Below are 26,865 nucleotides of genomic sequence, written 5' to 3'. Positions count from 1 at the left end.
ACTAGATAGATGTAGATAGACAGATAGCTTCAAAATAGAAGAAGTGACTTTTCGTGACTATGGACGCGAAATGAGGCATCTAATTATCCAAATTTCGTTTCCAAAATCCCAATGCAAATTCTATTAGTGAGTGAGCTCTACATATATGTGAGGGATTTTGGATGGTGTTATATTTGGATTGTTGTGTATGTAATAGTACTCCTAATTTGCCGTATTCGGAGTAGAAATGTCCGAGTAGAAATAATCAATGCAATTATTGAACATTGACAACAACAAAATTCAGTTGTAGGAACTACAATCCGTGAGTGTCCACGTTTTTCTTTAGGCGCTCTTAGACATATTTAAATAGGCCATACCAAATGTAGGACTACCAAAAAAGAAAGGGGTGGTGATTTACACTCCTTTTTTTTTTTAATAAATGCACTCCATTTTTTCTCCTATAGTAAAACTTTTATGGGTCATTTTTTAATAAAAACAAGAAATGCAGTGCATTTATAAAACTTGGAGTTGTACTCTTTTCGTTTACTATAAATATAAATTGGATGATCTTGTTCCTCAAAATATAATACTCGACTGAAATCTTTTCCCAAAAAAAATTTCTAGTCTCCCTCATTTATAATATAACTAGTGGATGCCCGTGCCTTTAATGTATCTCTGACGCTCTACGAAATAGTTGTTATCTCCACAAAGTGTTACCATTTTGAGATATTTTCCTATATTTTACATACGGATACATTGCCTAAAAAGTGAGGATAGAGAAGGATAAATTTATTAGGAGAATATTCCCTTTACCTTTTAAAAAATAAATAATCGAATGGTTATAAATTTAACATGAAGTGATCCAACGGTTGTAGATGTTACTTTTGTTTATATGCCTAGACATTTTTCAACAGAAACTGCTTTATTTTTATTATAGATAATATTTAGGCTGCATTTTGGAAATAAAAATGCTAATTTGTGTTCCAAGTCATATGTTAATGCAATTCCAACTCATATTTTGTAACCTGTCTAAATTCGCCCACTTATAACCCAATCCAATCGGCTCATATTATATAATGGGTTGATATGAGTTCAACCCATATTTATATGGGTTTATGTGGGTTAAAAATGGATTCCATATGAGTTGGACTTATAAAACCCAAATTGACTTGTTAAATAGTTACGCACTGTTTCGTTTCAACTATATCTGATTACGTACCAAGTATGGCTTGTCACGCAAATCGAAGTACTAATGCAATATATATATATATATATATATATATATATATATATAGAGTTAGGTTCCGGTGAGGAATTCCTCATTTTAATAAAATGAGGGACTCCCCTTCCCGATTGAATTTCGATGATCCGAGCCGCTCAAAGTGATCAGAACGTGATTTTAAGGGTCCTCGTGAGAAATCAGCAAAAAAAAATGACCGGGAAGGGCTTCATCCGAGTAGTTTTTATTGAACGGTTCAAAAAAAATTGCTCGGATGATTCCCTTCCCGGTCATTTTTTTTGCTGATTTCTAACGGGGACCCTTAAAATTACGTTCTGCACACATTGAACGGTTCGGATTTTCAAAATTTGATCAGGAAATGAAAGTTCCTCATTTTAACAAAATGAGGGATCCCTCACTTGAAAATTTCTCTCTCTCTCTCTCTCTATATATATATATATATATATATTGGGGCAATTCCGGGGACCTTTACAAAAACTCTCCAAATCTTAATCTCATAGTTCCTGATCAAATTTTGATGATCCGAACCGCTCAATGTGTTCAGAACGTGATTTTAAGGGTACCCACTAGAAACTGGCAAAAAAACTTACCGGGAAGGGCTTAATTTGAGCAATTTTTTATTGAACTGTTCAATAAAGTTCAACAAAAAACTGTTCAGATGAAGCTCTTCCTGGTCATTTTTTTTGTTGATTTCTCACGGGCACCCTTAAAATCACGTTTTAATTACATTGAACAGCTCGGATCATCAAAATTCGATCGGGAACTTGGGGGGTTTTTTTTCAGAGTCCTTGGAACCGCCCCGTGCATGTATATATACTAGGGATTGTGCCCGTGCCTGAAGGCAGGGCGCAACGTGTTGTGAACACAATTAAATTGAATTACCCTTCTCTACTTCCAACCAACACGTGCGTGAAGGCGCAACGCAGTATATTTTTTGTTCAATCTAAAAAAGTATTCTTCCTAGATAATCATAGTCATCTGAAAGCAAAATAAAGAAAAATATGATAATATACACAAAAAAACCAACACAGTCCAATTCCATTAAGGCATTTCTTAGAACAAATGCATTACAATTAGCAAAAGCTCCATAAAAAAACAATCTTGGTAGGTTGTTTTTTTACATAAGTACAATAGGAGTCAAGACACATGCCCGCGAGTCTACATCATATTTACCAAAAACCTATACATAATGGACCACCTGAATTATCATCCTGCACAACCAATCACCAATGAGCCTCCATATAAATTTAAAAAACAAAGTAGACTAAAAGCAAATGCCATTTCTTTACTTGCCCGTTCCTGAAGACACTCACTGCCGAAATCTGACAAAAACATTTACTAACAATACAGTTTACCTACAATGCTCCCGTATCAACGTGTCTGATGAGATTCACTAACAATAAGCGAAAGACTAAGATAGAGTTTACCAAATACATAACCAAGATAGAAAGAGTATAATTCCGTGTGCAAATTACCTAATAGAAACCAAACCCAAAAGCAGGAATCACATACTACAAAAGAGTTGTTGCCTTCATTCTAGAGAATAGTCAATAACTTACCTGATCAAGCATACCACAAATCAATACAAAAGGTTATATAATCAGAATTTTTTCCAATACTTCTAGCAACACAATCCTGTTATGGTCAACATAGTCCGGCGACAACCATGTTCATTGGGGCAACGACAATCATAGGGATTGCACCGTGCCTGAAGGTACTTACTGCTGAAATCTGACAAAAACCTTTACTATCACTTCAATTACCAGCAATGCTCCCTTTACTATTACTTCAATTTACCTCATGTTATTATAGAAACTAAAAACCGTTTATAAAAAATAGATAGGAACTATAGCCGAAGAGCTATGGAAATAATGTTTTAGTGAGATGTAAACTCGCATTTCTCGAGGACTTTACTCCAACACAAAGCTCGTAAATTTATAATTCACATTGTCGTGTCCCCGACTTGTCAAACGATTAATCATATTAAAATCTAATGGACACGTACGTGTTCCCGGTGTGTCTAGTGTCTTTGGAGTGTCCGAAACGGATATGGCAATCTCTAGGAGTGTTGGTGACTCACCTAACCAAATTAGGTTTCTTTTTTCCAGAAAATCTCATAACTTCCCACAACCTATTCCACTAAGTTTTACTCGACGGATATACAAAATATGGTTTTAAGCAATGTGGTTGTTATATGAATTTCCCTTTGCAATGGAGCATCAATTCTTTAGAGTTAAAGCTTGTGTTCTATGAATTGCACGTGCCCAAAGGGACGACGCGACGTGTTCTTAACACAATTAAACTAAACCACCCTTCCCTACTATTGATTCCACAAAAAGGAGATGAATATATATACTAAATTTTAAAATTCAACACCCTCATTATGGTGCCATGTTCCGAAATAAGAGCAGAAATCAGTTTCTTTCGAAGGGGAAAAAAAGAAGAAGTAGGAGTTCAAGTTGGACACCCCATCCCAGGAAGCTTAATGGAGTAACCAAAATTCAACTACAATATCAACGAATCAAACAATTAAATAGATGAGCATGAAAAATCGTAATCTTTTTTCATATATCTCTATGTGCATAGTTATGAACTTAACAGATGATCCCCCTAGCTTCCTCTTCCCTTTCTTAAAATCTCTAACAGCTTTCCTCTCCCCAGCAAAACGCATAAGACTTGATAAAACAAAAAACACCATCCAACATTTATAAATGCACACCAGCCAGTGCTTTGCATTAACTAAATCAAGCTCAAAATCTAAACACATGTAACAACATAAGAGCAAATTTAAGCACACCAGCCAGTGCTCTGCATTTAACTACATAAGTACATCAAAGCACACCAGCTAACTGCGTAATAAGGTAGTTTCATACTTACAGATCAGAAGCCTCTAATTCCATAGCTGTCTCTTGTTCTTCATGGAGTTGATTCGAAGGGGTAGATCTACAAATATTTATCCTACTTCAAATGGTTATCAAAATTAATCACGTTTGACATATGGAAGGATAAGATTAAATTTATATATTAGCAATTAAATTGTAGTTGTTACCTTTCATTTTGTGTAGCCCAGGATGTGCTCTACGCAAAGATCGAACATGAAGTACGACTAACCATCTGTCGCTTATAGGTTTGCTAGACTGTAACTGCTCCATGCTCCATGGTGTCTCGACGGGTAGGTGTTAGAGAAGGGAAGTACGTGGCTTTTATCGATTGGATGCACGATAGCGCTCTATCCCTCTCTCATCGCAAGCATTGGCCTGATTGATAAGAAGGTTGATTTCTTTCACTTCTTTCGCGTTCTTGCCTTTTATGTTGGGCCAAGGAAGCTTCTGATATTGTGCTATCATTAGTTCCCTAAAATATGAGCACAATTTCTTAGACCTTGTTCCTTAAAAAGGAGAGTGTGTAATCAAGTTGTTTCAATTTGGTAAGAAAGGGCAAAAGAATCATACCATTGGAAATGCATTTTCTTTTTCCTTACTTGCATGGATTAATTTCTCTTTTTCCTTGGACTTTTCCTGCACCATTTCAAGGTCTCGTTCCTCCTGGATCACAACACCGACATTTTTTATCTCGAAGATGTCCAATCTGTAGAGAAATAAGTTAGATTTAGGGAAATTTTGTACAAAAGAAATGGATGACCACACTACTCATTAGCATATAGTCGCTAAATATATTATTAAAAAAATAAAAAGACAAATGAATGGTTAAAGAACCATACTCCCGGATATGAATTAACTGTTCTCTTATTTGCATAGATGACTTTCTCTTTTCCCTTGGACTTTGCATGCTCCATTTCTTTGTCCTAGTAAGTAAAAAAACATGTGAGAAGATTTTTTCGTCCCTTTCATGAAAAATAGGATGTGCTTACCCTAAGAAAGCGGATCATATTCATATCGCGTTCCTCTCGAAGCACAACACTGAAGTTTCTGAAGACATTGTCCATAGCTTGTGGATTGAATGGAGGCTTAGTAGTTGCTTAAGAGGTTTCTACAGTGAGGATGTTCCAGGACAAATAGTTAGAATATAGAGCTAAGCAGTTCATAATTTCTCTTAAAATAAATAACCTCAATCAATAACTTAGTGAAAATGCCCAAATTACTATCGTGAGGGACACGGCGGGAACATGAGACATCTATTCTAATATACAAAGGGAGAGCACCATTTGGTTGGGACTCCCTTTTGAGGCTGGCTCACATTTTCCTAATGAATGTAGAAATTGGCACATCAACTCAGCACTTTAGAACAGTACAACAATTACCCATTCGAAAAACTTCATGGCTGCCGGAAACCTACTTCATATGAGAAAAAATGGATGCTTTACACACATTTCAGAATAAGGTACTTTTCCAATTCTTCTTCACTGTCACATGCTCCACTTTTCCGCCCACTCACCTTTAGTCTAACCAAGGCAAGTTATCTAACCCATTTCTCACATTTGAAAAATGGAAGCCAACTGTCGATGTATGTTTTAGAGTAGAGCATAAATTTAATTCTAGTTTTCATGAATGTTTTTTTTAATTTTGATCTGTTTTTCACGTGATTTGTTAGGGCACCAATCACAGGTCTCTCTATTTGTAGAAAAATTACTCAGTTTGGGAAATTAATACGTACTAACATTCTTAGTGCAGTTTAGCCTTTTTATCCCTTGAGTTCCTAATGAGAACTAAAACGTTGGCAAGGCCACACACCAATAAGTGGGAAGCATTTGTACAAATTTGCACACGCATCGCGCATGTGGCCCGGCCTAGGCCACACGCTATTAAATAGGAAGCATTTGTGCAAATTCGCACAGGCAGCGCATCGCGTGTGCCCTGCATCGCATCGCGTGTCCATTAAAAAAATAAAGATAACGGGGATGGGAGGACCGTGTAAAAGCAAAATTCAGGTGTTAGTCAACGCATAATTACTCGTGCGGATAATGAACAAAGGTTGCGTAAATTAAGGGGATGGGAGGACCATGTAGAAGCAAAATTCATACATACTTATCATTCAATGAGATAATGGCTGGAAAAAAAACTTGGGTTAGACGTACCCAAGGCTGGTACATCTAACTATACCAGGCTGCACTACTAAGTATCCGGGATGCAACGTTGGCTTGCCACCAAAAAGTTCGTATTATGTTACTCCTATGAAAAATATAGTAGTAATAAAAAAAAGAGAAAAAAACTGAAATAGTCCCTATAGTTTAGTATTTGTGTCAATTTGGTCCCTGTAGTTGTAATTAGCTCGATTTACACTCTGTACTTTTCATTTTGTTCCAATTTGGTCCAATTACTAACTTTCGTTAGTCCGCCGTTAGTCCTTTAAACAACAAAATCATATGGCCCCCTTTTTTGGGGTTAAAATAGACTCGTTCGGCTAAATAAGCCAACTAGCTTATTTTTTTTATCCTTATTGAATTTTTTTTCGTATTTGTTAGTTTTTCGTCAATTTTTTTGGGGTTATTACATTGTCATGACCAGAGGAATCTAAAAAGTAAAAAATTATGATCGAAATCCAATTTTTTTTAAATCAAGACGAAAAAATTGGCTTATTGGCTTATTTTTGTCTTTATTCAAAAAAATTAGGTTTCGATCGTAATTTTTTACTTTTTAGATTCCTCTTGTTATGACGATGCAATAATTCCTAAAAAAATGACGAAAAACTAACAAATACGAAAAAAATTTGAATAAGGACAAAAAAATAAGCCAATTGGCTTATTTAGCTGAATAGGGTTATTCATTCCTCTCTTGCCCTAATATACCTCTGAACCAAAACACAGCTCATTCTTCCATTCTCCATTGATAATGAGGCACTTGGGAAGAAATTTGGTTATAATTTCCTACAAAAAGTTGTCATCGAATTCAACATTTTCATGATCAACCATAAGGCATCATAACCACTGATATTGTCTAAATGTTCAACTTGTGAACAAATACTGAGATGCCTTATTTTTCTGCATAGTATTGAAAATGCATATAGAACCGTGTGCAAAAGTTACAATATGATATAGATCCAAAAGTCACAACATGATAAATAACCATGTCCATAAGTCAAAATATTATATAAACTCAGTTCCAAATTTACCATGTCATAACCTAATACATAGACATAACAAACCACTCAATTAGGTTACAATAAACCTAACTTAACAGCCCAAGTGGTTACAAAAAATAGTGCCCTGTCATTCCATTCATTTTCCTACACTTGACCTATGCACTGATTCCTGACTAGGAATGTTGAAAAATAAACCAAAGCCAATTTTTTCGTCTTTATTCAAAAAACATTGAATTTCGCTAATAATTTTTTACTTTTTAAATTCTTCTCGTCATGACGATGCAATAACTCCAAAAAATTGATGAAAAACTAACAAATACGAAAAAAAAATTGAATAAGGACAAAAAATAAAGAAATTGGCTTATTTAGCCGAATGGATCTATTTTAACCTCAAAAAAAGGGAGCCATATGATTTTGCTATTTAAAATACTAATGGCGGACTAACGGAAGTTAGTAATTGGACCGAATTGAAACAAAATGAAAAGTACAGAGTGTAAATCGAGCCAATTATAACTACAGGGACCAAATTGACACAAACACTTAACTACAAGGACTATTACAGTATTTTTCCCTAAAAAAAATAAGTTCCTAAAAAGTAAAATCATTACTGAAAGAGTGAAGCGAATTGTTCTCCTGCGATATCTCCTTCAATAGAAAAGAAACCCCCAAACTTCGACGGGAGATTAGTTAGCGATGGTCGAACAAACTGAGCACAGGCAGTAAAAAATTAGACTGCATTTAGAATCATTGCGCTGTAATACAACCCAAAACACAACAGGAGAGAATAATATGAACTACTGAAACCTTGAAAAAAACTAAACTTGAAAAATCTTTAAATCAAAAAGCAAAATCTTCGAAAAACTATGAATGGAGACTGGTAAGCAACTAAGCATTCCACAATTTCTCATTAACGAAACTTCTCCCTTCCAACGAAACTTCTCACTACCATCGAAAAACTGTGAAAGGGTATATGGTTTTTTCAAACCTCTGATTCTACAATTAGAATTCTACAAAACCCGATGAAATTGACCAAATTACAAAATCCTTACCCTTTTGGTTAGCCTATAATATTCTGAGCACTGATTTCATGAAACCCACTATGCATCTGGAAAAGAGAAGAGAAAAAGTCAGAATTTCCAATTAAAATCAACACACAAAAAGCCCTAAAACCAGTAGGGAAAAAAGGGAGTTCACATGCAAGTAGTCCGGATTACCAATTCGGAAAAAACTGAAATCAATTAGGGGAAAACAAAACCTGCAGAGTTCAAAAGTAGGGGCGCATATTACTCCCATCTCAAGCATCAAGAGACTTCATCCGCACCCCTTTGATTATTGGCGTAGAGAGAGAGAGAGAGAGAGAGGGAGAGAGAGAGAGAGAGAGATTCTTGGTTTTCGGTGGACCGCGGAGAAGAGAAGCAGGGGCGAGAGAGAGAGAGAGAGAGGGGGGGGGGAGGGAGAGAGATAGAGTCACGTTTTGAAGAGAAAATGGGGTTTTTTTTTTTTTTTTTTTCCTGGGGTTTGGTCTCTTGACTGGACAGTTTTGAGGGGGAAGTGAAGAGAATGGGTTTGATCTTGGCCCTTGGTTTAAAACTCCAACTCAATCACAGCCCTTGAAAGGCCCAAAAAGTTAGTTTGTGAGGGGGTATTTTGAAAACACCCCCCTCCGATGTTATATATATATATATATATATATATATATATAAACAAATCCTATGGGTGTACACATAATTGTATAGCATTACTTCGGATTCCCACACAAATGATTCGATTTGTTTCAAAATTTTTTTCAAGAGTCGGTTTTAAAAAATCAATTCAATAATATATTATTAAAGGCTTCACCAGTTCATTTTATTTTTGGTTCCTGAATTTTAAGAGACGAAACATCTAATGAATCCTTCAAGCTTTTATCGATATTCACTTGAGCTAATTTGATTCAAGATCCTTAGAAAAATATTTTAAATGAATTAAATGGCTCAAATCATTTGTGTGGCATTTCGGCGTATGTCTCACACAATCTGATGTACATTTGGTGAGCCCAAATCATTTGTGTGGCATCTAGACGGATGACCCACACAATTTGGTGTACCCATAGTCGGGCTGTGGAAAATATATAGTAGTTCATAGTACTAGTACTTAATTGAAAATGATTGTTCTTTTTTTCTCCCCAAAAAATATTTAATATTGCTTGTTGTGTTGAGTTGCTCCCGTGATTCCTCTGTTTGGGTTGGTTGGTTGCATTGTCATACACAAAAGTGTTGCTGATGGTTCCTCTGTTTGCACCGTATGGACGGAATAAAAAATCTGTACGTAGGTAGAAAATAATGCGGCAGATTTGGGTCTTATCAATTTCGATCAAATTTTTGTTTTACTTTTTCAATTTCTTTCGTCAATATGAAATAATAAGTCACAAAAATTTGACGCAAAACTAACAAATACAAAAAAATTTAAATGAAGACAAAAAAAAAAGGTTTTCTTGGTTGTTTTCTCTCAATTCATATGAGATTTGGGTATAATTTTTACATCGTATTTTCCATCGTCGGGGAGAAGGGGGAAAGAAAAAGAAAAAAAAGGGGGGGATCCAACAGAAGGTTGGATAATGAGCCGAGATCCCAAACACCCGTGGGCAAAACCCAATAACACCCTATAGGCCTCAAAATATCCAGATTGAAACAAATAAAGGTCAAACAAATCAACAGACCTAAAATGCCTAGAAATAAAAATTAAAGCCCAAAGGCGAAAGCAGGCCTATAGACTCGTATTCAACCCGTTTACTATTTAACCCATATTTCACCCACGACCCATTTTAACTCGTCCAAACTCATCCAGACTTGTCTATTTGCCGCCTCTAGGTAATACTATCCAATGAATCAATTTATTTAGATTAAGGCTCCGTTCCGGAAACCAAAATAAATTCTTATTTTTTAAGAAGGTAATTTCAAGCTAAAAAATTATGGTCTTATTGAAATCTAAAAATATGCAATATGGATTTTGTTTGGAAGATCTTGATGAGATCTTTTATACGATGCAAAAAATTTTGAAAAATTATTTTTCATTTATTTTATTTTTGAGTTTGAAAATGTGAAATAAGCTGTTTATTTTTTAAAAAGGTTTCTGGAACGGGGCATAAGACAACTCTTTTGATTTTTATAAGAGAGTGAAAAGATACTCGGTCAGGTATGAAAATGACAGCATTTCGGCAAGTGATTTTGACACTTAATTTTTTTAATAATCATATTCTAATATTTGTATTTTAGTATTTAAAATACACATGACAAAAACACAAATAATAAATATTAAAGTGTGATAATAAAAAAGTAAAGTGACAAAATCATTATCCTATATACCCTGTGGTTTCAATATTTAATTCACCAATACCCCAAACAACAACACATTTCGACCAAACGCATAATGGAATCATCCAAAAATGGAATACATTGACAAATTCACTCTTCTTGGTGATAAAATAAATAATAATAATAAACTCTTAACTCTCAAAATTTTTTTACCCAAAAGTAATAAATTATACTTTTTTTACACTAATAGCTCTCTTCTTTTTTTTGAATAGAGTAGTTCTTTCAACGAGTAAAAAATAAAGGATTATAATAATACCTTTTTTTCAAAAATACTCTTTGAAGGATTGTAATAATACTTTTTTCTATTAAATTAGTACTTTGTCAATTTCTCTCGTCGCAATGAATCAATAATCTATAGAAGTTTATCGCAAAATTAACAAAAGCAAAAAAAATAAAATTGAATAAGGACAAAAGAGGGAAAAGCCCAAAAATCTTAGCAGGATTTTTTATTTTGTACTATGAAGAATTAATAAGAAAAAGTCTTTTGCTAAAATGAAAAATGTATGTCAGCAAATCCCGTTTAATTTTACTCGATTCGATTGTGACGTACACGTCATTTGATAGGGAGCAAAAACCCTTGATGGAGGAAGAAGGCGTAATTCACACAAACCCTAAAATCTGAATACTAATCGCTACTTAGGAGATGTTTGGTGGGTTCTTCACCGTAGATTTTTCTTATTGGTTGCTGTGTGCTGTTTCTCGGTTAAGTTCGTCGCTCCGTCAGGCGCTCTTGCGATCTGCTTAACTAGGCTTGGTACGTTTTTCTTCGACGTTTTTTCTCAATTTGTGTTTGCGGTTTGCATGTGGTTAAGCATGACTGATGTACGTGTACACTTGCGTGTCTGTTGGCTTTTATGTTGATTTTTCCGTAGGTTTTCTTATTGGGTGCTGTGTGCTGTTGCTCGGTTAAGTTCGTGCTCCGTCCGGCGCTATTGCGATCTGCTTGACAAGGTTTGGTCCGTTTTTCTTCGATGGTTTTTCTCAATTTGGGTTTGCGGTTTGCATGTCGTTTAGGACGACTGATGTACGTGTAAACTTGTGTGTCTGAGGTTTGTTTGGTCGTCGATCGTGGTTCCAATGGCTTTTATGTTGATTTCCCTTCCGAAGCGCTGGTTTTGGGTACTATATTTGTGTTGGCAGTGAAGGCAAGGCTTGCTATTTGAGCCTCTGGGCTTTCTATGGCCAAAAGTACTGTTTTCCTTCATATTTTTTCCCCTTGTCCAAACACTTTTGTTTGGTGACCAGAAATTCGTCTGGCCACTGTTTCCCTTTTTTTCAAAATTGTTGGCAAAGGATACACTTTATTTTAAATTTTCAACTTCAGTTATTTGGTTAAATAGTGTAGCTTTACTGGCCTTTTGTCATTAGATCCGCATAAAAAAGTAGTTTTCCATATACACGTACGTTATCTATTTATCTCTTTGTGATTTTTTTTTTTTTGTGTCATATTGGTGGGATTTCCCTATTGAGTTTTTGTAGGTTTGCGGAGATTTTCCAATTGTGTCGTATTAAGTTGTTCATTGATCCTTTCTCTAAAGGTAAGATCTTTTTTTGCAGAGATGTAGCTGATTTTACCTTGTAATTCCAGTACTAATTCGATGTTTTGTCATTTTCATGTTCGATTTGATTCCGTTGCCTGATCTGAAGTTAAGACACATAAATGCGAAAATATGACAGCTTATACTAGTATGCTGGTGGTTTTGTTTTATTGGGCCAGAATTACACTCTATGAAGCACGGATACAGATACGGGATACGGATACGACACGATACGGATACGGCGATACGGCAAAACCTAAAAAACTAGGATATGGATACGTCGGGGATACGGCTGTGCAAATTATATAATTATTAGTCTCATACTAGGCACAAGAAGTCAAAAAGAAGTTAAATTGCCAATACCAAGCATTAAGCACATGTACAAACAAAAGAGAACCTAACAAAAACTAATACGAAGCATCCAACATCCAATACATGCCAAAAGTCACTAGTTTGCCGTATTTTGTTTTTTGCTAGAGCAGGTTACAACTAGTAACTAGTTTGACCTGTTGTATTTTCTGTATAAAAAGCAAAGTTAACCTGGCAATAAAAGAAAAACCAACCTTAACAATATATATATATATATATATATATATATATATATATATATATATATATGACCACCGGGTAAGTATGATACGATCAGGAGAGAGAGAGAGAGTACGATCAGGACTTAGGAGAGAGAGAGAGAGTGTGTGTGTACCTGCCTTCAATCGATCTAGGGAGAGAAGGAATCGATTGAGTTCTAGGGCTTGGATGTTGATTGTCGAGTATGTCTGCCAACAGACGTAAGTACTTTATACTCCTTATAGTTCTATTACACTTTCCCCCTTCTAATTTATAATTTTATTACACTTTTCTCCTTATAGTTCTATTTTTTTCTACTTAAATCTTTAAAAAATTTCATTTTTGATCCCGCCGTATCCCGAAACGTATCTGGCCGTATCCCTCGCGTATCCGAAAATAAAAACATTTAATTTAATTACAGGATACTTATTTGCCGTATCCGATGCGTATCGGGCGCGTATCCGTATCCGGGAAGTATCCGATACATGTACGTGACTAGTTTCGGAGTATCTGTGCTTCATAGATTACACTCCATCTGTTTTCTATAGTTTTTGTTGCATTAAGAAGTCTTGTATAGGCTGATTTTGTTTTTGTTTTTTGTTGGTGGATCTACAGGTTCGTTGTTCAGAGTACGTGCTTCAGAGCGCTCCAGCACTGGCCTCCCCCTCCAATTGAATGCTCACTCCACCACCAAGGAACAGGCTCTTAATTTCACAGTTTTTTCTCGAAATGGGTATCTGGTTTTCGCTCATAAATTGGCGAGTAATTTCAGCAATTCGCAGCTCACAATTGTATGTCTGTTAAATATGTACTAAAATTTGGGTATCTTCTTTTATTGCAGACATTGTTTAGTTCTTTAGATTTATGGGGTTGAATGCTCTTGTTTATCTACACTGAAAAGCTCTCTGCTGCCATGTGTTTGGTTCTCTAGATAAAACTCCAGGTAAGTTCTTTTATCACTTCTGCAAACTGTCGCATATAAATTTAGAGCTTTTGCTCAGTTTTCATTACCATTTTTAATAGGTAAAGTTGAAAAAGAAAAGTTAAGATAATGATTTTTCCGTTACAATTATTTACTTTGCTCTGTTTTCTATATTTTGCAGAACTGTGTTCCATTAGTTTGACCATTTCTCTATTTCTTTGTTTCGTGCTTCCTTTGAAAAGATTAGGTATGTTGCTTTAGCTTTGATTTCTACATGTCATTTCTTACCCATCTTCTTTCTATGTTCATTTGGTTGCTGTGTTGTTTTTCATGCTTCGTGTATGTCTTCTGTTTTTTTAGATTTATTTTGTTGTTTAGAAAGAGGGGCTAAAACCAGAAATAGAAATTTTGGCTTTCCAATATTTCATGTTCTTCCTGTCCTGAAATGGAGACCTCAGTTGATTTTTATGTGAAATCTTAGTTTGAGTTTGGGTTGTGACTTTTAAGGATATAGGTGGTTTAATGAATTTCTAGATATGGTTTAGTAGTATATAGTACTTTTTGGAAAAATCTAAAATTCAAGCTAGACTTGAAAAAGAATATAATGGCTTTACGTGGTAGTCTGTTATACTATGGTAGGGATGATGGGTTTTATAAATTCACACTTAGTTTACTAAGATAACAAAACTACGAAAATTTGACCACAAACTTTTGAAACGGTAGTAGTAGAAACTACAAAAATGGTCTGACTATACACAAAAAAGACCGATAGTGTTATTTGGGGAGGGTTTACACTAGCCACTGTGAATCATGTTAGGAAGTGGAAGTCTAAAATCAAGAAGGTTGTTATCAGCAAGCATATGTCAAGTTGTTGGATTTGGGTGAAATGATGGCTCTTACATAATGATGATTCTTTTCCTTCCAGAAACAGACACAGGACATTTGCACATTTTCATTGTTTTTCTTTTTTTTGCGTCCGGTCGGAGAGAAGGATAGATTTAGTGTATTGGGGTGTGCTCACTGTATTGGGGAATCACTGAATTACATTCTTCATACTACAATAGCATTTTGCAAGAAGTACTGAACTTAGTGTGATCAGTCAAATCTAATAAAATCTAGGGACTACAGCTAGAAGAGCACACCGAGGATTCAAATCATTCCTATGTTTGTTAATCAGATAATATACCTCTTAGCATGTGGGGTGTCCACTTCTAAATTCATGAGCTATCTCAAACTGCCCTTTATGTTTTTATTAGTTTATTAGGTGATTTGTACTGCCGTGGCAAGTTTTCTGCCTATATGTGTCTGTTGAACCTAAGAACTTGTTATTTGTTGGTAACCCTACACTGCTTGTGCTAAGTTCAGAAATTGATGACCAATTGCTTCACTTGCATGGGTATTTTCTTGCAGCTACAAATTCATGAGGCTTAGACTTGGAGTCACTAATTTATTAGAATTTGAGAAGATGGCCAAATAAGTGAGCATCTCCAATGAATCCTCCAAAACACCTTGTCATCCTCCAAAATTGAGTAATTGCTGTCGAAACACTTCGTAGAGGATGGGTTGGAATTGGTTTTTCCTCCAAAATGGAGGAATGGAGGAAACTTTTGAAGGAATAAGTATGGGTTGAAGGAATGTAGTCCATGATTTTTGGTTTCGGTTGTGTCTTCCAAGATTGGTTTTATTCTCACTCTTGGATGAGCATTTTTGCTTTAATACATTTAGTACATGGTTGTGCTACCTCTTGATTCTTCTCTGCAATCTTACATTATATTTTGCATGATCTTCTCTTTTTCTATCGCTTTTTTCTTTTTAATCTATGTTTTGTGTAACTCAAGTGGATAAATTTCATCGTTACCTACCTCACTTTCTTTCTCTAAAAAGGAGTGAGAATAAGATAATTTTATGTGCATTATGGCAACGTCTATTTTCTGTGTTTACAAGTTTTTAGTTCTGCTTTAATGGTATGGAAATCTTTCTTTGTTGATAAAAAAAAGTTTAGAGTTCTACTTTTGACCTTAGGCATGGAAGATTTGTCAGAATCAGACAAAGCAACTATATTAAGCAACATTAGTGATGCAAGATTACTCAGCGACATAATCAAGAAAGGGTTCGGTCCACTTGGGAGAAAGATTCCCACAAATTTGCTTAGAGATATCTTCGTTGCTGATTCTACGTGTAATATTTTTTCTGGTGTGGATGTCCAAAATCCTTCTGCCCAAATATTGCTTCTCAAAGGCAAAGACCAACAGGATTCTAGTGGTGACGGAGTTATTTTGACAATTGCGTTAGCTGGGGAGCTTCTTAAGAAGGCTGGCAAATTAATGAAGAAAAATAATGTACACCCCTATCATATCATCAAGGGATACGAAAGGGCTTTGGCAATGGCTGGTCAAAACGCAAAAGAATGGGCTTTGATGGGTGATGACATCTTTGATGCCAAGAACAAGAGCCATGTCACGTTGCGTATTGATTCTGTTATTTCTTCTCATCTTTTTCAACCGGTTGAAGGCCTGTCGTCAGTTATAGCTCAGGTTAGTTTGGTTTTCTTGTGTTATCATTTAACTCAGTTTGGCAATGGATGTTGTTGCTTGTACTTTTTCAGGATTAGTAATTATTTCTTTTGCAATGTAGGCATGCATTGAAGCATGGCCGAAAGTGTTATACTTTCTGGTTGACGGCAGATTGGACACTGGCATTCCGGATCATGGTATATTAATTCGGGGGATGCTTTTGCATGCTACGATCGGTGGGACTATCAACTCAGTCACCAATGGAAAGGTGAGTAATCTTTTTTTAATTACATGCCTCTTTGCAAAGTTTTTACTGGTTGCTAAATTTGAATCTCTAACTAGTAAAGTGCTTTAGACTTAAAATGTACAATAGAAGATTAAGTAAAAGTTACAAATCGTGGACGACATAGTTTCTGAGTGGATTCTTTGCACGGAAGCTAAAGGTGGTGAGTCAGCAAGGTTGAGATAGTAAACATGGATTCCAATAAATTGCTTTGTGTTTTTTATTATATTCAAAACGTGCAGGAGTTGTGTGGTGTTAGGATATTTAGTGGGATTGGAAAAGAGGTTGAGGGGTAAAGGAAACTGCAAAACTATTGGCACAATTTGGATCTGCAAGGATTTAGATGTCGGATTAAGGTTTGAAGGTAACCGAAAAATTCCCATTTCTATTGCTGACAGCCTTGGTCCCATGAAAAGTGGCAAGTACACATTCCATCTTATGTGAATACTGTTCTACCCCAAGCAGTTAGGAAAGACAAAAATTTCAGAAAGACAAAAAAATTTCAATCTCAAGAAAACAATGTTTGATACGCACTTTTGGGAGCACAAGAGTCCATACAACTCCAAATTTCTGGAGACACTGAAATGGGTACTCCTTTTATGTTATTCGGATAGATATTTTGCTAAATATTGATAGTATAAATGGTTTTCTCTCTCTATGATCGCTTCAAATGGATGTTCTGTGGGCTAAATTTCTTTTTGGTATTTAACAGGTTGCTGTATTTTCCTGCGGGATTGATACGTTTGAGCAGGTATATGTCTTTTGGTTTGTGTCAAAAAGCGATTTTATGTGGGAAACATTTTCTAGTTTTGTGGAGTTTAACTTGTGCCACGTTGTAACATGCCTGGACGTAACGATGTTTTAAGCTACATTCCTAGTGTTATCACTTATCAGCAACCAATTTAACCTAGACAAGTATACACTAGTACATTGTTGACAATAATTTCCTGGAGTATGCATATAGATCGAAGCAAAAAAGGAAATTCTCAACACTTATGGTTAGCCTTGTGAAGTTAGAGTTGAAGGGCCTTAGTAGTGTGATGACCGTAATGGACTTGGTCATGCTACCTAATCTTTCTCCAACACTCAAGCTTTGAGCATGCCCAACCAAGGTGAATGCTAAAGAAAAGGAAGTTGATACCACTAACCAGACAAAGATGATTGTAATATACTTGATCATGTTGCATCCTAAGGTCACAATGCTTGGATACTAATCCAGCATAAATTTTGCGACTACACGTTTTAAAATCTTTGTTATTTCGGAATTCGTATTTTGTTATCATATGGTAATTTTAGCATACGTGAGCTACAGTGCTGCCATATTTTTATTGGTAGTAGAAACAAGTATCTGACAAAGTTGATTCATTAGTTAATCTTGAGTTTTCACTATTGCATGTTTTGGTAGTGGGATATCATAATCTTGACAAAAAGGTAGCCAGCGCAACTTAGCTGGCAATCTTAGCTCTTGTAAATGGCTAATAATCACCTTTTGTCCATTCCTCGTTTCCTTTTGTACTAAAATGATGATGAAAAAAGGCACTTTTCCAATTTTACTGTGTCCTCTGACAAAAGATCAACCAAAAGGTTAACAAAAAAAATGAAACTGGAGATATTTAGCTTAAATTCAGTTGCTTTTTTCATGTAAACGGTATCCCATGAGTCAATATACTTGGTGAGATTAGGCAACCAGCATTTTATATGCGACAAAATTCTACTAAACATTAAACAAGCAGTAAAACATACTGTTTGTAATTTCCATACCATGGTTCATTGGTTATAAGTCGATTTTTCTCCTATTGAAGTTGTAAAGGCCACTGTCAAGAACTTTTTGCAAAGCTTTATCACTTTGATCTTGGAAGTGTAGCATCAATTGTCTAAGCCTCTTTAGGTCACAGCAGCCGCATGACAAACAGCATTGGCACCATTTGACTGCTCACCACATCGCACCATTAGACTGTTTCCCAGAGTCGGAACTTAAACTTGAGTAGTGGTTTTTTCTCTAAAATGGACAGCTGTCTTGCACCCAAGTCTAAGGCATCGTGGTCGTGCAAGTGCATTCTCCAAATGGTACATGTCCCTTGGGTTCTGCAGTCACCCTACATGAACCCTTTGGATGATTTTGTTCAGCAACATCTGAATATACTGATCCATGTTTAGAACGCCCAAGAATGGTTCCATGAGCTTTGGGTGTGTCAAAGTTAGCAAAACCTTAACATGGGACAGTCATCTACGTCAGAGGAAATATCTTTTCCTTCTATGTTGATCCCTTCTAAAAAACTGTTCACTGAAACCTTGTTACTCCATTTCAAACTATTACGTTGCCTAGCTAGCATGAAATTCCTTCAATGTATTCTTTGTAAAGGCGCTCATCCTGATTCTCAATCCTTTACCCATCTGAATCGAGTATATGCAAGAAGATCCGGTGAAAGATCTTGAGAGTCCTACTTTTTAAGAGTCAGTAAGTCACCTATACAACCTATACGTTCTTCATACACTGCTCTATATACTGTGGTACTCAGGTGCAAACAAAATATCAAGCCAAAATGTTCTAATAGGAGAGTACGAAGGCCAGAATTTTGTATCAATGCATCTGAACATACTATCTCAAAGTTGTCATAATTTAAGTATTTAACAATTGAGGATGGGGAAAAGAAGTTAGCTTTCAATGAAAGTAAGCAAAATAGAGGTTTTCAATTTCCATTCTATGGCTGGACGATAGGGCTTTTGAAAGGTAAAAAGTCATCGGAAATTTCCCTATTCTTTGGAGTATATCTTCACAAAGTATCGCTGGGACTTTGAGTCCTCTACTAACAAAATGGTTGCTGAAAGCAAGAAACTATCATAAAATCGCATCCCTGCATTGATTATTCTGTTTTTAGGTTGTTCCATTTGCAACAAAATTTCATAAGTTTGGGCTTTGAAAGTCGTGTTTACAACTTTCAAGGCACTTTGGATTCGGTTGTGCTATGTGATACGGACTGACTTATTGCTGTAAGATACAGGATGCCATTGCATACTTTGAGGTACACTAAAAATATACCCAAGAGTTTAAAATTGAATTTCCAATGTACTTAATATATTCAGAATTAGCGGTACTCTCTTTTGTCATTGAAGGAAAATTTTCTTTTATCTTTGTATGAGCCAGTACTAATTCTACATGAAAACTGTCACTCTATATTATGCAGGCTAAAGTGGAGGAGTTCATTACAACTGTTGCAGGTTGTGGTGCAAATGTTATTGTTAGTGACACTGATTTAGGAGGACAAGCATTGCTTTGTTGCAATATCCACAAGTACGTTACCTAAAATCTGCTCTTAGCATTCGTTGAGTTCTTTGAATTACGAGCGGTATGGGTCTGGTTTCCTGATTGGGTTGCTTTGTTTAGGTTTCCTGATCTGGTTGTAAATCCAGTCAATCTAACTAATATTTTTCTAGTATGAAAATTGTCTTAATTAGATTTTCTTTTTCATTTCATTATCCATGTTTGTTATTGGAAGACTAAATGTATTTCCTTCATTAAGCTTTTTTCCCTATGAAACCACCATTGGAGAGGTTCCAAGCTTTATCTTTTTCTTCTTTGTTTGTTATTCTTTCTAACTTCAGCTGTACCACGATAAGTAGAGGTCGAGCTGTTCAATTACACCAATATCATACACAAAGCCCCTAAGCTCACATAGCCCTAACGCTTGATTATCTTAACTTTATATTCTACCAAGAGAATCCTGCCAGCCACAAAGTAATCTATTTACAATCATAATCAACCTTAAGACCTTCAAAACCTCGCTCCAAATTTGACCCTAGAACTTTACATGTGATGTTTTATCACTATTAAATCTAAACTGTGCTGTTCAAAAAAAAATAAAAATAAAATCTAAACCGTGTAGTCCGAGCACACCAGATCCGATTGCAGGAAAGATCCACAAGGGCTTTCTGTTGCCTTAGTCACCTTGTCTTGCTGATTTTGCTGCTCCCTTGATGTATTTGTGCGATGACATTGCACTAATTTGAGGGTGAACTTCATGACATATTTTTTGTTGTACTAGAGAGGTGATGCTGATTACTGTTCCTATAACAGATATACACTGTTTGTATTTGTATAAAATTCATTTGATTTCTAAGTCATTTCATCAGCATGGGGAGAGGAATTGAGATCTATTTAAACAACTGGTATAACATAATTGCACTTACAAGCTTGTATAGTATTCATTTTTAGTGCTTTCTTTCTGGGCCATCTGCGATTAACTTATGGGTTAATTTTTCAGGCTTATGTTTTTGAAAGTGCGCTCTAAATCAATTATCAAACACCTTTGTCGTACAACTGGTGCTGTTGCTATGGTAGGAATATGAACGAATTATGTACAATTGAGTTAGGAATATATTCTACCTTCTAGGAATATATTCTACAATTGTGCATACCAATGCTCTGGACTATCAATGAAGGAAGCATGTTAATGTGTACATAAATTGATTTGGGTCTCTAGGTCTGCCCTCTCTGATGCCATTTGGCTTTGATTTGGGGGCATTGTTTTACAACAAAACGTCCTTGTAGCCTCTCGGTTCTTGGAGGTTTAGGGGGGCCATTGTTTTAGTGGTATTCTGAGAGCAGCCACTTTGTGCATATATTGCCAAATGTTAGGTTTGTCTCCAATCATCCCCCGCCCATACCCCCAATGATTGCGGACTAGATGGGTTATGTTATGTTGTTGTTGTTGTTGTAAGATCTTTTAATTTTGTTGTCACAACAGTCGAAACCTCGCCTGCCAAACACTGAAGAATTTGGATATGTTGATTCCATTTCAATGGAAGAAGTTGGTGGATCCAATGTATGTAGATTCCAATCCTTTGTCTTTAGCTGTTACAGTGCTTTGCTTGTTAACAATATATCTTGTAGGTGGTTATTGTTAAAAATGAAACCACATGCGACCCAACTTCTACCATTGTTATACCACTTGTTAGCGAAAGAATCCATGATGACCTTAAAAGAGCGATTATGGCTGGCGTCAATTCTTATAAGGTACTTTCTTATCAACATTGCCATTTTATATGTTGATTTATATTTTTCTTTTCATGAAATAGATAATTGTTGTTCCAAAACCCGTTGTGAATAGTTTCTTTTCTGTTGGAATTGTCTAAACTATTTTTGTGACTGTTAGAATGGATGCCTATGCAGGCTATGTGCATGAATGGAGAGATTGTACTTGGAGCAGGTGCAACTGAGTTTGTGTTGTCCAAAAGACTATGTGAAGCTTCTTATGAAGTGACAAGGTAACTTTTTTAGTTTGTTTCTTTAACATTGGTGTTTTGGCTTGCTCTTTCTTCTAACCTAGTTAAAATTTGATTTTTTTTTTTTTTGCTGGACCTTTACTGTTAAGTTTCCAGGCTTTTGATTTTAATGTCCGTACTTGGCATATGGAAAATATTAGGCTGCCAGTCAAGTGTGATGAATAATAGGCGTCACTTCTTTTGAGGGGAAACTACCATTCAGCGGAGAAAGTGGCACTTACTAACACATACATGGGAGTCATGGGACACTTTTCAAGAATTATAATGTCATGAAAAGAGGGAAACAATTTACAAACACATGGTATCTATTATTATGGGGACAACCCTATACATCAGACCAATTACCTATCCTCTCCAGAAAGCCCCAAAACCTTGGTCAAATCACTTATAAACCAAACCTGAAGTATTTTATGCATATCCATATCTTTACTAACACACACAGACACACGCATGCACACACATAAGGGGAGGGAGGGCACCCGATTCTGGTGCGTTTGATGCCTCAATTGGTTGGTTTAGAGGAAAGAAGCAGAGCAAGAGAGTTTGGTTTTGGAAAAAATGTAATTGAATTCAACTACAATTGTTATTAATTAATTGCGTTGACCACCCGTCGTAATCAACTTTGGAATTCCACCAAAGAGTTTTATGGATCTGGGTTTTGGAGAGAGTAAATGGAGAGGGAGGAGGTAAAAAACATCTAACCAAAGGACCATTATGTGTGTGTAAATTGTTTGGTAGCTGTAAATATTGAAAAGTATCCCATGTATGTGTTATTTTTTGCCTCTTTTCCCCCTTATTTTAATCAGTTCTATTCTTGGACAAGTTTCGTGTTTGCTTACATAGATTGCTGTTATTGGAATTTTGATGTAAACCAGTGCATTTTATATGATAACTGCCTCTTCTTGTTATTTTCTTCTTGTGTGCAACATTGCAAAATTAGAAATAACTTTATTAGGGACCTTATATTTTCCAGGGATGAACAGAAGGCTTTTTGCAAGTTTGCTAAAAGCTTGGAAATGGTACCTAAATCTTTGGCTAAGAATGGGGGGTATGAGGGCTGTTTGATTATCAGTACTTTGAATAAGAGATATGAAGCACATTACGAGACCAATCTGGGCGTTGACCTCAAGAATGGCATCTGCAAGGATGTTTCTGATATTAATATTTGGGACCTTCTGAGTACAAAGTAAGTAGTTTGTGAATCTCTACGCAAGTTCTTCATTTGTAGCCACGTGTTAATTATTTTTTCTTTGGGGCGGGTTGGCGGTTTTGTTCAGGTTAAATGCTCTTAAAAATGCTTGTGAGGCTGCCACTGCTGTGCTGGTAATGTACCTGGTAAATTCTTTTACGACCTTTTGTGATTCGATTAGCTTAATATTCTGCTGCAGATTCTGCAATTAAAATGCCTAATTGGTGCCTTGTTGTTCTATTTTATTGATTGGCATTAACCCTAGATCATTGCCCCGGAAAATGAATGGATACTGTAGGCATAGGGAGGTTGGAAACCAACTAGCAATTTTGTTTTTATGGTTGGGGCTAAAATGCCTTGCTTAACGTGTATTCCCTCTGTCCCATTTTCGTTTTTCATGCTGTTCTTTCAACGCTTATATCTTCCATTATGAATCTCAAAAAATATGCAATATGGATCTTGTTTGATAGTTCTCAATTCGATCTATAATACAAAGTTTTCAAAATTATGAAAAACATTGTAGATTGGGAGATATAAGCGTTGAAAGAACGCCACAAAAAACAAAAATAGACAACCAAAATGGGACGGAGGGAGTATTACGCAACTAGCTGTGTTGCAGTCGTACCTTAAAAAATGAGATACAATGGTTAATGACTAGATTCAAGGAACCTCTATCCATTTTGGAACTCTGAAAAATGAGGAAGTCCTTGTGTTCGTTCTCTCCTTTTAATTGCATTACGAAGAACTTCTAAACCAGGCTCAGAATGTGCTCTCTAACAGTAGTTTTTTATTTATGGCAACAGTAGTTAGTAGTGCGAAAAGACAGTGCAAGCTTTCTTTTCCTCGTCACTGTAGGTTTTGTTGCTATGCAGCTACTTCCATTGTGCTTGGATTGGTATGTTCCACTTACACTACTGGGAAAAATACTTTTCCAAAATATTTTCTTCGGATTCAGGTCATTGCAAAAGATATTTGTGACAGCATCAAAATGACATTCCAAGAAGAAAAGGTTCTTTGGATTGCATTCTCCATCATCAATAAAGGCCGCCAGGGTATTTTGTTTCCATTGCTAAAAGCCGAATGCATGGCGCCAAACTACATGCAGGCAACTATTAGTCTATTACCGTGAATGTTTCAATGACAAGCATGACCTTTTATGTTTCAGTGCATCACCTTCTTTGTTTTTTTTTTTTCTTGTGGATTAGAATTTCGTAATTTTTAATGTGCTGTATTAAACATCCGTGTTCATGATATGGCATACAGAGTTGTTTTTTGCATACATACTATATGGTTTTTTCATGTTGAAATTTGGTAAATTAATAACCTCCTATGACACTTTTTATTTAATTGCATGGGAACACAATTTCACTTCTTTGATTAGCATTGTCATTATGATTTACTTATGAATTCATTACATTTTTAAAAGGCTTGAAGAAACTACTCAAGTGTGCTAGTTTGTTATTGGTGTTTGATCTGTTACATGGATGCTGATCTGAGAGACATATATACCTTGTAAGCGCGTCTTTCTCTCTCTCTCTCTCTCTCCATACATTTATATACATGTATATACTTATATACTATGAAGCACGGGTACTCCAGAAATGTCGCCGTACGTGTACCGGGTACGGGTACGGCAAAAACGTACCAGGTACAGCGAAATTGGATTGGGTACTTTTGATAATTTTGGGTTCGGCATGGGTACGTTTTAGCCCAAAATGATTTTTTTTTCCAAAATTTCAAGGATTTTTTGTAAATAATTATAAAATATGGGTTTATTGTGTAATTTATGTCTTTTATATACACATTTACACTGAGAGAGGCAGCGATCTTGGAGAAGACGTCTAGGGCTCCAAATCGAAAAAAAAAAAACGCAAGTTCTCTCTCTCTCTCTCTCTTCATCTGTCTCTCCTCTTTCTCTCTTCATCTGTCTCTCTCTTCGTCTCTCTCTCTCTCTCTCTCTGAATACTAATTGATATGCGGTAGATATGTATATATGCAAACTGCAATGGATATGTCTATGTTGCTTTCTGTTGGTAAAATGGGTTTATATTTCATTTTATGCAATTAAAAATTGAAAAAAATTATATATATATATATATATATATATATATATATATATATATATATATATATATATATATATTCACCGTACCCCCGCCGTAACCATACCCTACTTTTTTGGGGTTTTGCGGTTTCCCGTACCAGTACCCGTACCGCGTACCGGTACCCGTGCTCCATAGCTTATATATGTATGTATGTACATACATACATATATTATGTCCAAATGCCATGAAATATGCTGGGCACATAGTTGTCTTTATGTTTGGTTGCCTCAAAATCATGGGGAAAAGAATGGAAAATTTTGGCAACTTAAGACTGAACTGTACCGTAATAGTGTAGTCTTTTTCCATTACATGTTGGCTTATTTTCCAGTATTTATGCTCATCAGTGTCATAGTTGGCATCTTCCTATGGAATGAAAATTTTAATTTCTATGTACTGCTGCTATTGACAAAGGGCAAAAAAGAATACTTCCTCTATATATAGATGTCAGCAAAAGGGAAAAGAAGTACATGAAATGTTATTTGTGCATCTTGTGTAATAAGGCATGTATTGGGCGCATCAACAAATGTGATTTGATGTGCTACTCATACATCGTGGTGAGGTCTGACAAAATGGCGACTATGGCTTATAATCATTTTCAGGCATTGGGCATTATTGCATATGCTGTTGTAGTGAGTTTTGAAGGTACGGATATGTTTATGCAAACAAACACTTCATAATATGTAAGTTCACAAGCGTATCAGCTTAGGGAATTCATAGTATCATTTGAATAGTCTTTTGTCCTTAGTCACCAAACATAATACTTCTGAATGTGAATTCAAAGGTAAAGATAGAATTAACTTTCAAACTATGAAGGTCCACAAATATGAAAAGCAGAATACTACTGAACATGAATTCAAAGCTTATCACTTTAACATTTGGTCTCACTTTTTAGCTGCACAAGTTTTATTTGTTCTTGCATTTTCAAGCTTGTCCCCATATTGTTTTCAGTAGCTAACCTGGATAATCCATCCATTCTTTCAGACATGGCTGAGGCACGTTCTGATCAAGTTCAACATTCAAAGGCATCTTTCCCTTGGGCTACTATCACCTGTCAGTGCGATTGACCATATTCTGTGGCAATCCATGCATTTGGAAACAAACCTTCATTACTCTATATTAATTGAGCACTTCAATTATCTTATTCTGGATCCAGTGGTGAAAACTTGATGATGTTCTATGCACAACCATTGAATGGTTGATCTATGTTCATAGGGGCAACGTGGAAGGTTGAAGTTTTGTTCATGAGACATAATTGGCAGCTATAGCAAGTTATGCTATTCTGGTTTGATAGGTGAACATAGTCTGCAACTCTCCTGAACGGAAAAGAAATATGTATTATATAGAAAATACAACATGCTATGTGATAGGGATTAAATTCTTTACACCACAGATGTAGACATTGGTTTCCTCCAAATCAATTATATTGCGCCACGTTGCCATGTTTTATTTTATTGATTGGGATCACTGTTTTGCAACATGGTGCGATATAATTGATTTGGAGGAAACAAATGTTTACACCGGCGGTATAAAGAATTTATTCTCTATGTGATAACCTTCCATCCCATATTAGGTAGAAAGAAATTCTCTACTACGTAAAGGAGCGATATACTATAGGCTATATCACTATATTAACATCATGTGTTAAAGTTGTGAGAGTTTATCTAAAATCAAACAATTCTAATGCAGACACCTTACTATTAGTTTGTGTCATTGGTGGTTGGAGGCTTGGAGCCACTTCTAGAGTTTGTGGCAATGTAAGAAGGGCGTAATGACATTTACTATGCTTTTGATCATTGGGATTTTCTGATCTATGTTTTGAATCGGAAGTGATTAGGGACTCGGTGGTTGAAATGG

At 35.8% G+C, this 26,865-nt stretch overlaps 1 protein-coding gene, 1 long non-coding RNA gene and 1 other non-coding gene across 10 annotated transcripts; 2 read left to right on the top strand and 1 right to left on the bottom strand.

The window, feature by feature from the left end:
* Positions 1-2,251: 2,251 nt before the first annotated feature.
* LOC131333096 (uncharacterized) lies at positions 2,252-8,947 on the bottom strand. Of its 5 annotated transcripts, none has more exons than XR_009201702.1 (10): positions 8,514-8,947; positions 8,308-8,363; positions 7,867-7,964; positions 5,091-5,209; positions 4,941-5,024; positions 4,672-4,807; positions 4,269-4,573; positions 4,097-4,180; positions 2,695-2,778; positions 2,252-2,430 (listed from the first exon to the last, which is right to left on the bottom strand). It is a non-coding gene; the product is annotated as an uncharacterized LOC131333096 (long non-coding RNA). The 5 variants fall into 5 exon arrangements; XR_009201704.1 differs by having other exon boundaries at positions 4,097-4,177; positions 8,514-8,946; XR_009201703.1 differs by having other exon boundaries at positions 2,254-2,430; positions 4,097-4,162; positions 8,514-8,946.
* Positions 8,948-11,133: 2,186 nt separating this feature from the next.
* LOC131333919 (T-complex protein 1 subunit theta-like) lies at positions 11,134-26,377 on the top strand. Of its 4 annotated transcripts, XM_058368738.1 has the most exons (14): positions 11,134-11,365; positions 11,484-11,562; positions 13,332-13,659; positions 15,641-16,172; positions 16,273-16,419; positions 17,147-17,185; positions 19,620-19,726; positions 20,697-20,769; positions 21,180-21,257; positions 21,326-21,448; positions 21,605-21,699; positions 22,691-22,903; positions 22,995-23,052; positions 25,993-26,377. In XM_058368738.1, the coding sequence occupies exons 4-14, from the start codon at positions 15,663-15,665 to the stop codon at positions 26,176-26,178; spliced, it is 1,629 nt and encodes a 542-aa protein (XP_058224721.1). In that variant the 5' UTR covers positions 11,134-11,365; positions 11,484-11,562; positions 13,332-13,659; positions 15,641-15,662; the 3' UTR covers positions 26,179-26,377. The 4 variants fall into 4 exon arrangements, 2 of the variants coding, with proteins under 2 accessions (XP_058224721.1, XP_058224720.1); XR_009201968.1 differs by lacking the exons at positions 11,134-11,365; positions 11,484-11,562 and adding an exon at positions 24,333-24,418 and having other exon boundaries at positions 13,557-13,659; positions 15,661-16,172; positions 25,993-26,055; XR_009201967.1 differs by lacking the exons at positions 11,134-11,365; positions 11,484-11,562; positions 25,993-26,377 and adding exons at positions 24,333-24,418; positions 24,722-24,776 and having other exon boundaries at positions 13,557-13,659; positions 15,661-16,172.
* LOC131334909 (small nucleolar RNA snoR100) lies at positions 20,867-20,974 on the top strand. Its single transcript, XR_009202313.1, has one exon. It is a non-coding gene; the product is annotated as a small nucleolar RNA snoR100 (small nucleolar RNA).
* Positions 26,378-26,865: the final 488 nt, after the last annotated feature.

The sequence above is a fragment of the Rhododendron vialii genome, chromosome 7a (genome assembly GCF_030253575.1).
Source record: "Rhododendron vialii isolate Sample 1 chromosome 7a, ASM3025357v1".
Taxonomy (NCBI): Eukaryota; Viridiplantae; Streptophyta; class Magnoliopsida; order Ericales; family Ericaceae; genus Rhododendron; species Rhododendron vialii.
Note: the sequence above shows the minus strand (reverse complement) of the source record. Positions and strands in the feature narration are given on the sequence as shown.

Bases quoted from the DNA above. Each gene is read 5' to 3' on its own strand.
- LOC131333919 (XM_058368738.1), top strand. From the start codon at position 15,663: ATGGAAGATTTGTCAGAATCAGACAAAGCAACTATATTAAGCAACATT. The intron at 16,173-16,272 runs GTTAGTTTGGTT...TTTGCAATGTAG, and splicing joins TGTCGTCAGTTATAGCTCAG to GCATGCATTGAAGCATGGCC. The intron at 17,186-19,619 runs GTATATGTCTTT...TATATTATGCAG, and splicing joins GGATTGATACGTTTGAGCAG to GCTAAAGTGGAGGAGTTCAT.